The 12,118-nt window shown below is 37.5% G+C and overlaps 1 protein-coding gene across 1 annotated transcript; it reads right to left on the minus strand.

Annotated features, from left to right (window-relative positions):
- Positions 1 to 295: 295 nt before the first annotated feature.
- LOC141431695 (uncharacterized) lies at positions 296 to 10,982 on the minus strand (the record flags this gene model as incomplete). The annotated part of the gene is made up of 4 exons (XM_074092875.1): positions 10,837 to 10,982; positions 3,866 to 4,008; positions 3,295 to 3,439; positions 296 to 352 (listed from the first exon to the last, which is right to left on the minus strand). Coding segments are annotated over exons 1-4 (451 nt in total), but the record flags the coding sequence as incomplete, so codon positions are not given.
- Positions 10,983 to 12,118: the final 1,136 nt, after the last annotated feature.

The raw sequence follows: 12,118 nt of genomic DNA on the forward strand, positions 1-12,118 counted from the left end.
TATGGTAAACGTACGAGTGCTCTTCACTGTCCCAATAGTCGGCATCTTTAATCTTATGTCATGAGCAATAAAGATGACAGCAGCGTGTCGTCTATTGGGCATTGGCGTGTCGAGCACACGTACGTTTACCTTACGCAATAATAGGTCAATGAAAATTTAAAAGTTTTTCGGTACAAATACAAATTTGTGTCGCTTTGGGTCAATAACTATTACAATATATGTACTGTGAAAACTTACTCTGTGGTTTCAATAATTTGGCTGGAAAAACTGTATGACAGACAACGGATAAACGGACAGAAGGACACGTGGATGCGGCAATGGAGTTCCATTTGGACCCTTCGCTTATGGAACCCTAAAATGTAAAAATTAACATTGCAGCTTGTTATGTACCTAATGCATAGATGAGGAGGTAGCTGTAGTTAACACAGAGATTGCTCGCACTTAGCAAGCTTGCTGTCGTCCTAATGATACCCATCGCGAAAGTGGCGGCAATGATGGCGTCCTGTAGGCATGTATTTAAAAAAATAGGATATAAGGCATTATTACAGTAATGTAGCGATGACGTTAAGATTTGCCAACAAGCTGATAGGCGGCACGCGCTGATTACAGCGCCATTTAATCGAAGCCCAACCTGCGAACCGACAACAAATGTGACTCATAGTAGACCTCCGAAACATGTCACGATGATCTGTCAATACTTAGTGCCCTCCACGAAGACGCATGATTTTGTCAAAATTATACATTAATGACATTGTAATAAGAACCACGGCACGCGTCATCGTGAATGACTATATCAGAGTTATCATAGCGTGATGCCAATTATCGAGGTGCTTGAGGAGCAGGACGTAAGAAAAGATTAAAAAATGTAATACATTTTTATAAAGTACCTACACGGATATCTGATATTACCGATAAATAAAATACTTTGCGGAAGATTGATCTTTGGACTTGTAACAAGTTACGGGAGACGGCAGCAGTTAAGCGCGTAAATATTAGTTAGATACCGGAAATGAATTACCTAGTTACTTACATATCTTTGCCAATGTCTCTCTGTTTGTCCAATTATTGGGCTCTTGAAAATATGAGTATGTTAACTACTTTAAAACATGAGTAAGTTAGCTACTAACCAACAGATAAAGTAACTAAACCTGCAGTACTCGTAGAGGGAGCGACATAGTACATGCGTTATGATTGATGCTTTTTGTGTTTGAGCAAAATAAAACCAACCTTTGACTGTCGAATTAGGGTTCAATATCACTATTTTTGAATGATTTGGTGACATTTACATAGATTACGAGTTGAGATAACTGTCTGCACTTTAACCTCCTACTCTGATCGCCGATATTGGTGATGATAATAAATTAAGATATCTTTTAAGCCATTATCACACGGATAGTGTGCGGTTAAAAGTGGTGCGTGAGAAGCATTTTTGGATTCCGAACGATTCAATAGTCTTTCTGGGATCCTTTAACTCTTCGGAGAGCATGAATCTCAATTGCAGCTCACCACTAACTATGTCCGAGCCGCGGTGATCTATTCCGGACAAGCATTTCCAAACGACGTTGCATAGAAATATTTTGCTACTACATACTTATAGGTAGTTTACGACTAAAATTCAAAAATACTTTATAGGAAGATTTAAATTAGAAAAGTTTAAAATATTTAATTATTTTACAGATGAATCGGAAACTATAATTGATTGATTTAAGCGTTACTTTACGGAGTCCATATCAATGAAAGAGGATAAAATTTAGTTGGATTCATCGCTCCTGGCAGTACAAGCAACAAAACAGAAAATACACCTGTGCCTCTGGTTGTGCTCAGGAGTGGTCGGGTCGGACTAGACCAATGTTGCTAAAGAGTAGTAGGTATACGAGTAGCATAGTATGGGTATATGTGTATAGGTAACTGTCGTCCCTCTGGATGTTGCTTCCGCACTCGTAACAGTGAAGGTCCTTGATTCAGCACTGCCAGCCTGATGGCCTCCGACTGCGATATCATTTGCGGCATAATTCAAGTTTATCTAACTGATCTAATAAAGTGCTAACGGTGGGCGAGTTAAGTGGACGTTGTCAAATTCGCAATGATTCATATTTTGAGGTTATTACGATTTATTTTGTTTTTGTATATTATGCAACAGTTGACTCGCGATTATTATCTAAATGCAGTGAGTCATGTTGCAGGTGAAATATCGGAGGTGTGCAGTGCAGCCTGCCCGGGGGATATCATCATTGCCGGGCTATCTTTTGTAGGTTAGTTTAGAGAGTGTTTAATAATACTTTAAACTTTAACAGTTTTACGTCATGCATCTATTTTGCATCAGTTCATCGCAAACTTACAACTCAAGATATGAAAACTATTATTAAACTATTATTTGGTCGAAAAAAATATTTCTTAGAAATAATCCCACAGCATAACATCGATGCCAACATCGAATGAATCAATCACTTTAATAATTATTGCGGTTACTTAATTATTGTGGTTTTAAAGATGCGTCATAGTTTTGCATCGGAAATTTCGCAAAGGCAAAGTGCGACTTATTTATCATTTTGTGGTTTCACAGCGGAGTTAATTTGGATGAAACGCGGGCCGTGGATGCCGGATCGTCTGACGTATAGCGGCTTACTGAAAACCCGGCTTAATGTAACTCTACCAAATTTTCCTTACATATTTTACTCTTATCATGACTTCTTCCAATCCCAAAACGAGCAAAATAAATAATAATTTGAAATAATAGTTTAAACTACTCACAAGTAACCGATAATTAATTAACTAACGATATAAAGATTGGTTTAACTGGCCTCCAGTTAGCAAGTTATTTAGTTAAAAACTTGTGTTGCTCTCGTCATTACCACCTACCCGCTTTAGTTCATAGATTTTTGTTCACCATGTTTGTGTGGTACCCTCTCTTACCTAGATTTAAGTTAAATTAATATTGTTTGTAGTAGTGTTTTTTTTTGTAAATCTTTTGAGAAAATAAATATCTTAAACCATATTATATATTTTAAACTAAGCAGGTATGTTGTAATACCAGGTGTAGGTATGCCATTGCATGCATAGCCAATAATGATGGGATAATGGGATGTGAGTGTTCTTAGTTTCCGCAAGTCACTCCTATCCCATGGAACCACTTCGTTCATTCAACGAGATAACTATTTTTACTTCTGGTATTCAAAAAGAAGCAATTAGTGACTTATTAACTACCCAAAATATTGCCACCAATGGTGCCTGTGGCCCGTCATAGTTGTACGATGTTTACGAGTATCAGCGCCGTAGCACTGTGTGTGTACTCACTGTAAGGGATGGGCACGGCGGCGGGGTGCGCGGGCGCCTCGTGGTCGGGCAGCGGCGGCGGCGGCGGCAGCCCGGCGGCCGCGCAGCGCGCGTGCTCCAGGTGCGCGCGCAGCAGCCGCGCCGACGAACCGCAGCCCTCGCACACCTGCACAAGACACACGGATCATCACACGTCTGCTAGTAAGTAAGCCTCCCCTATCCTCAAATAACAAACTCCGGACTCCTGCGAGCTTCACCAGGTCAGTCCACACCAAAGAATTTAACAGTCTCTCCAAAGAACAGGGTCGTCTTTACATAAAATATTGGGTGGTAGGCTATGCGGTAGGTAGGTTTAAAAATAAATTTGTTTTTTTTATGAGGGTGATTCAAGGGCCATCAGCTTACACCGCGGACTGCACCCAGAGGCCGTATAGGCCGTAACGTTTCTGACGCTCGCGATCGCAATCAAATGACAGTTTTTGTATGCCAAATCTGTCATTTGATGGCGATCGCGAACGCTGTATGCAATACGGCCTCGGGTGGCACGCGTCTCTTGCACCCCTCGTAAAGACCGTGAGGCTGAGGCACGCACCTGCAGCCACTGCGCGTCGCCGAGCGCCAGCAGCGCTGCGCCGGAGTCGGGCAGCAGGTGGCGGCGCGGCGCGCGCACGCGGAACACACGCGCCGCCCACGACACCCAGCGCTGCACGTCGCCGCGCTTCCACTTCACGGGGTCTGTAATATGTATACAATAATTTTTAATTCCATAAGTACTTATTTACAACATGGAATTCTCAAGCCCAAGTCCAGTAACAAAAAAAAAACATAGAATTCGGCATCATCTGAGCGCACCCGAGGCGCACACTCCGATGTTTGACACCCCAGAGAGTAGGATAGAATTGCGCTCATTTTGCGTTTATAGCATAAAAAAGGGTAGTTTTCTCCTGGTGTACAACGTTTTATAAAAAAAATTTCATCATCCTTACTAATACTTAAATCTAGTCTGTCTGTCTGTTACCCAGGGGTTTACGCTTAAACCGCTGAACCTACGAATAATAATAACTACGAATAATAATTATTTTAATAATAATAATATTAATAATTATTATTCGTAGCGCTGAACCGATGTAGATGAAATTTGGTATGGATTAGTTTGAGATTTCGGAAAGGACACAGGATTATTAAATTTGATTTACATTGCAGATACAGCTGCAGGCAACAGCTAGTTTCGATATTAGAATAGTGGGAAATTGCATTACCGACTAGGATCTAGCACGAAATTCAAGAGTTGCGATTACATTACATTAATAAAGCTAGATTTATTTGACAATCAAATTATGACCAGGGTACTAGATGATAAGTCAATCAGCTTAGGAATGTCAGAACTGCAAAAAACGAGGTACATGGTATGAACATGGACCTTTCAATTATATATTATCGAACCGGGTGGAACGAGTCCGAGGGAATCATACTAACTCTATACATTTCTCCATACATACATTTCATCTAACTTCTTTCAGCGGTTTAAGCGTGAAAAGGTAACAGACGGAGACGTGGAACAGGCAGGGTTGGGGGTAGACGTCACCCACGCCTGCTATCCAAGTTTGTTTGTTGGTATGCGCTTACGTATATCGTATACATACAAACAAACAAAGTCATCTTCTTATCATATTAACATTAATATTGCGTAAGATCGTTTTATATATAAAAATAATATACATGGTGGAAACGATAAGTGATCTCACTCGATTATTTCTAAACTATACAAGATATCAAAAAACTGGTGACTGATCCTGAAAGGAAGGTAGTAGATACCGTATCCATGACTACATAATTGCTCGTCTCATAAGCTCAAATGTTGACTGGTAGATCCTTTCAAAGAATAAGTTTGCCCTTGTACTTATCTCATTATTTGCCAATTGTGTTTTTTTCTTTATTTTTGTACAATAAATGGTTTACGTTACGTAAATTATGTGAATAGATTTTATCCCTTTAAATTTTTCATTAAGTCTCTATATTTTTTATTGAAGGTAGGTACACGAATTTTTTTTTAATTTACATCATGTAATCATGTAAAACTGAAAATTTTCCTTAATAAATATTACTAGCTGTTTCTCGCGACTTTGTCTGCAAATAATTCATTTATCGCTATCCCGCGAAAACGCCATTCTCTTGAATGTTTTAAAATTATTCTATGTCCCATCCGAATTTCATCTAAATCGGTTCCAACTTTCTCATTTATACTCGTAATATTAGTAAGATTTGGTAATATGATAAGTTAATAAAATGATAGTAATTATGAGAACGAATATGAACACATCTTTTAGGCGATTAGATTATATTAGTAGTAACCCAAACAGTCAGGTCAAGTTCGTAACATCATAGAATTTAATTTAACAATATCGAAGTCTAATCAAGTCCTGGTCTCTAAGTACAAGGTGTTAGTTAAATAACTGAAAACCAGAAAGTAGTTTGCTCAGATTCGCGAGTAGAATCGATTTAAAATATTATTGGGGTGTCTAAGATTTACAGTTATTTAAGTAACCCCTTATATTATATCGGCCGCATACTTACCTAGTTATCATAACGTAGCGCCCCTTAACATACTGTACTTATCTATGAATTCTGGCAATTATACATTCTTGCTTTCTGTCATTTTAATTTTAACGATTCTAAAAAAAATCGAGATATATCTAAAGGGGTTTTTTTTTTGGTAATCAAACTATTTTAATTTAACAGCATGTGGAGTACTTGTGGCGTCATCTTTTGTCGAGTAGCAGAATCACATTACTTTTAACGTTGCTTACAATACATTTTTTTACTTATCAAGTAAATTCCGGAAATTAAAGAGAATAAGTAGGTGGCAATGAGGGCTATCGTTTTTTGTCTCACTAGATGGCGCACTGTTGCGTGAGGTTTTTAAGTATGGCTTTCAAAGTCTGTTATTACGGGCGTGAAAACAAAGTTTGGATTAAAATCATATTTATTACATCTTAAAACCATACCATAAAAATATCGAGCATGCCACAGTGTTGCATAGTCCCCGTTTTGTTCGGAAAAATGGGAGGACAAAGGTTTCCGAAAGACAAAACTGTCTCAAAACACAGACATTCATTGCCCCGGAACGCATATTTGCCATAATTAATTTCAGATATTGCAAAATATTCACAAAATTATTCTAATTATAAATAAACCCGCGTAGCTCACCCAAAAACTATGAGATTTGACATTTCGGAGACTTCACGCTACACTAGCGCCTCTAGTGGCGAATTCATACGCGATAGCCCTCATTGATACGAGTATTGGCTTTGTGCACGACATCAGCGCCACCTAGCGTCCGCAACTTTTTTGGCTCTGATGCTCTGACGTTTTGAAATTTCATCGCGACGTTGTGATAAGTAAAAATCAAACCTGTGACGTATTAATTTATAATACAAAATTACTGTGATACCGTGTTTGGGTAGACAAAATGCTGTGAATTAATTTTTGGTCATTAAAATTAAATGAGGTAAGTAAAATTTTATCAAAATGTGTGTTTTATTTTCGTTATGTCAGGGTTTGTTTACTTCATGTTTAGTTGTACTTTTACTGTAAAACGAAAAGATGAAGCTATCTTATTGGTTTCTTTGAATAATAGTAAAATTATATAATTGTTCTTATATCGCTAGTAATAAATTAAATATCGTTTTCAGATCAAAATAAGTATCATTTTGAAGACTGGTTTTGTGAGTATCACTCAATGTAAAATTTCAACCACAAACCGTTTAATAAGGAAAATTGTTGCTGGACATGACCGAGATGTAGAGAAATTAAGAACAAAATAGGGAAAGTGTTCAATTTCAAGCTCGCATCATAACACAAACATCTATTACTAAAATTAGGTAAGTAGTTAAAATCTATACAAATTGCTTTGTTAATGACAGATTAACAAGATGACAGAGCCTAGATTATTTCTTCTTTTGGCCACTATGAGCGCTGTTCATTATCCCCACCTAGTACTTCGCACCCTCCCACTTTTCGACTTGGGGTCACACTCCACGCTGCACTGCTACTCATTGACGTATACAGGGTGGCCCATTTATATCGGTCAGTATGGGAAAGTATGAAACTATACGACATACGAATTTTTTTTCTTAGGAACCATGACATCGATTTTAATAACAAGAAAAACTGCATTTATGCATTTAAAAAAAAACCTGTACTCAGCTCGGGAATCGAACCTGGTTGTTTTGAAAAAAAAAAACTTACACTATTTGTATTTAGATATCGATAGTGTACGTCTTAAGAAGTAAATGTGTCCATGAATCATTATGTCTAAAATGAATAAAATGCATTGTTTTCACATAATTCAATTTATTTTAGTAGGTGTTCGAAGTGTCCACCGTTACAATATTCAACGAATTCTGGCATGTAAAATTGTCTCTATGGTTGTTTGTACACCTACTAAAATAAATTAAAGTATGTGAAAACAATGCATTTTATTCATTTTAGACATAATGTTTCATGGACACATTTACTTCTTAAGACGTACACAATCGATATCTAAATACAAATAGTGTAAGTTTTTTTTTCAAAACAACCGGGTTTGATTCCCGAGCTGAGTACAGGTTTTTTTTTAAATGCATGAATGCAGTTTTTCTTGTTATTAAAATCGATGTCATGGTTCCTAAGAAGAAATTTTCGTATGTCGTATAGTTTCAGACTTTCCCATACTGACCGATATAAATGGGCCACTCTGTATACCTACTTTCAATGTTAACTATATTTTATGTCCACCCCTAAACAAACGAAGCTAGATCTCCATGTATGTAATGTACTTGAAACTAACCAGTGTAAAAACGGAATTCATTACAATAAGGGGTTGTTTCCCCATCCATTGATTAGTGTTAACCGACGGTTAAATGTGATGCCGTCTCCGTCTATTCGAACAAAACAAATAGAGACGGCATCACACCTAACCGCCAGTTAACACTAATCAATGGATGGTAAAACAGCCCCTAAGACTAGCTAAAATAAAGGTTCAGTTTCCCTTCAAAATTAAGCAAGTATTATGTGTACAGTTTATATGTATCTGATCATAATCATCTATTTCAGTGCACTGCAATTTTATTTCTATAGGTACACCGAATACAACTTTGCTCCTTTATTTGTCCCATGATATCCATACTATATACTAATATTATAAATGCGAAAGTGTTTTTGTGTGTTTGTCCGTCTTTCGCGCCGTAACGGAGCGACGGATCGACGTGATTTTTGGCATAGAGATAGTTTATGGGCCCGAAAATGACATAGGCTACTTTTTATTCCAGAAAAATGCACAGTTCCCGAGGCACCAGCGCGCGATAACCGAATACCAGGCGGGCGGAGCCGCGGGCAAAAGCTAGTTTATTTATAAAGAGTTAGTAGACGTCATGGGGAGACCTAAGAGCTGGCAGATTAGCTATTCAGAGAGAATGCTCACAGCATTTTCGGAACCTTGCCCGCTATAAATTAATTATTGGCTCCTGGTAATTTTCAAATCTAATTTATTCCATCATACTTATATGATATTGTAGGAACATGTTATATTTTCGAGTTATTTATATTTATGTTTGTATCTGACACTTTATCGTGTTAATCATCCTGGCAGGTAGATTATGCTAATGAGTGCGAACTTCTCGGCAGAACATTATTGATGTTCTCACTTTATGATATTGTATTGTAGGTGCCTCTTACCTATATTTGGAACGAGTTTCACTTCGTATATAAATGTTATGTTGTCTTATTTACCCACGAGGGAACGAAAAAGGTAGGTATAATGCGATTTGTATGCGATTAGGAAAAGATAGGTTGTTTTGTTTGGTTGTTAGTTTACAAAACGATGGCAGCGTGTGCCACATAAAAAAAGACTTTCAATTGTTGCAGCGGAAAAACAAGGTAAAAGCTAATTCAATTAATAAAACGGTTTGAATTAACCGATAAAGATACAGTATTCTGTTAAATATGGTGATTAATCGACGATGGTTTTAGATACGTATTATTGCAGTTATGCGATTGTATTTTTTTCACCTTAGATTTTGTTAGATTTTACGAGGATTTTTATTTTAAATTTTATATGATATCACGTTTTAATCCACTGAGTGGGAGTTAAACTGAGTTTCCTAATATGATTCATTAAGTTTTTTACACGCACTTTTGATACCTATTAGTAAAGGATAATAGGATATTATGTTATGTATCAAATAGTAATATTGCAGGCTGTTGAAATAACTAATAAAATAAGGCATATCTAATGAGCTCTCGACAAGATTTCGTTGTTTGTTAAAATTAATGTTTCTGAACCTTTATACTTTTCTTCGATGCAATAGTAATTAATAATAATAAAATTTATTTATTCAGTTAACTAGGATCCATCAGTTGTTACTGAGTATAGAATAGTAGTAACTGTTATCTGGATTTTACTAACTAACAGATTTAGTTATTAAATTATTAACCTAAGTACATTGCTTTTAAACAAATCCAAATGTAATTAAGTACAGTATGTTGCTCGGTAGAGTAACGTGGAGCAGGTGCTTAGGCCTAAACACGCCGGCGCTGCGCGGGCGCCGGACGGGGTGCGAAAACCTATGCAAATACCAATACGGTAAATTACCTTATCACGTATGTAAAATTGAATATTCCTTCACTAGAAACTTTCGATTGCTAAGTCACTAATTCATAGAAGAAATACTTAATTTAGTCGAACTGCGGTTACGCAATACCATTGTACTGTACATCAGCGACTGCAGCAACCAGCTGTCGAAGATTTTCCATAATACTTTTTCTTTGTAAATGTAATTTATTTATAAATCTTTGTAAAATGCTTTACTGGTGTATTTATTACAATCAGGTTTTTCATAAGCCACGAATGTTCTGTCACTAATATTTATGATTTCATACACCTATACTCGTAGTTTACGCTCAAGTAGGTATCTGAGATGTAAATACTACCTACCATGCGTATGATAACCGTAACCAGGTGATTCTTCTATTTATGACAGTGTGTATTTATATGGTTATGTGGTTAAGGTATACCGTAGGCGAAAGGCTAGCCACCTGTCACTAATGGGAAGGTCCTCACTGAAAGTCAGCGCCGCTTGCCGTGGCATTATGCTGACTGGGGACCTGTTTAGCGTCATGTATGTCTTGTATTTGTTCTGTTTGTTTTAATGGCGTTAAATAAATGTACTTTCTCTTCTGTTTAATTTTTATTCAATTCCAATACTAATGTGTATTTAAATTGTTTTGTAGTTGCACACTGTAAGTATTACTGTGTTATAATTTTGATCTAAATAAATACAATAAATGAATCATCATAGACCATGTGCGAATACAGCCTCTATGCTCTTTTGAGTATTGAGAACTTCCATGAGTCAAGGTACCAAAGGATAATCATGATTCATTCGTCAATTGATTACTTCGTGATCCTTTGACCAACTTACTCCTGATCTCCTTACGATACTACTTACGAACATACACTGAAAAATCCAGGGAAAATCATACAAACACACAACACTGTCACAAGATCACCACTGGGATTATTACCAGAAGGCACTAGCACATCCTGCTGGTCGTCGCTTGAGGCTGGCGAGGGCGGGGGCGAGGGCGGGGGCGAGGGCGCGCGCGGGGGCTGCGCCGGCGCGGGCTCCATGCACGCATCGCGGGGCGCCAGGGTGACCGGCTGCTGGGGATCCCAGCCTCGCACTAGGCCGCGGGCGCCGCCGCCACGCCGCTTTATACGCGCGCCGCGTCACGAGTGACGTCACGCCTGCGCGAGGAAAACGTTTTCTCGGAAGATTACGATGCACGCTGCGTCTGCGCACCGCGACACTGCAAGCCCTTGACCCGATTAATTAGATGCGGTGATACGCCAAAATTAGCTAATTAATATAGCCCAAGATTTTTTTTATTCTTAATAGTTAAATAAATAAATATCACGGGACACTTGACACCAATTAACCTAGTCCTAAAGCAAGCAAAGCTTGTGTTATGGGTACTACGCAGCGGATAAACATACTTAAATATATTTGACTATATAGATAGCTACATACTTAAATACATATTAAACATCCAAGACCCGAGAACAAATAACATAATTTTAGCTGATGCTCGTTATAGCTTTATTTTGACTTTCTCAAAGAGAGGAGTGTTATAAACATGTGTGTCTATCTGGGCGTCTGTCTGTGGCATCATAACTTCAAACCAGATGAACCGATTTTGATGCGATTTTTTTAATCGAAAGGTAGTTTATTGGGGATTTTGCTAAACTAAGTTTTTTTAGTTATAATCGGTTCAGCAATTTTTGAGATATTGAAATCGACGGCATCACGCGGCAATTTAAACTTTTCTGAGTTAAAGGATAGATTGTGAAGAAGTATAGATATACTATGAACTAAAATAAACATATTAACTCTACGCGGGAGCTATGAACGATGACATTGACTTTATGTAGGTACAATCAAAGATCTCAATTCGTGATTTCCGAAATGCACCGACGAAGAGGATTTGCCATACTAACGCGTGACACACATACAAGCAGACTCGAATCTTAATAGTGTTTTACAAATATTTATGGCAATGAACTAAATGGTTTTTAAGTCTTTTTATATTTTTGTACGAGCTCTGATACTTTTTGTACATTTTTTGCCCGGAAATTCGATTAAAATGGAAATAAAATACAGCGGCGATACGCCATTTTTAACTGTTGATTGTAATACCGTGGTATATCACGTAATTTAAAGTGGTGGTTTTGTTCTTCAGCTTTATTTTGGTATAAATTATCGTTTATATAATTTGTTACAGTTATTCCAATCTTGAATCTATTCAC

This window comes from Choristoneura fumiferana, chromosome 10 (genome assembly GCF_025370935.1).
Source record: "Choristoneura fumiferana chromosome 10, NRCan_CFum_1, whole genome shotgun sequence".
Lineage (NCBI taxonomy): Eukaryota > Metazoa > Arthropoda > Insecta > Lepidoptera > Tortricidae > Choristoneura > Choristoneura fumiferana.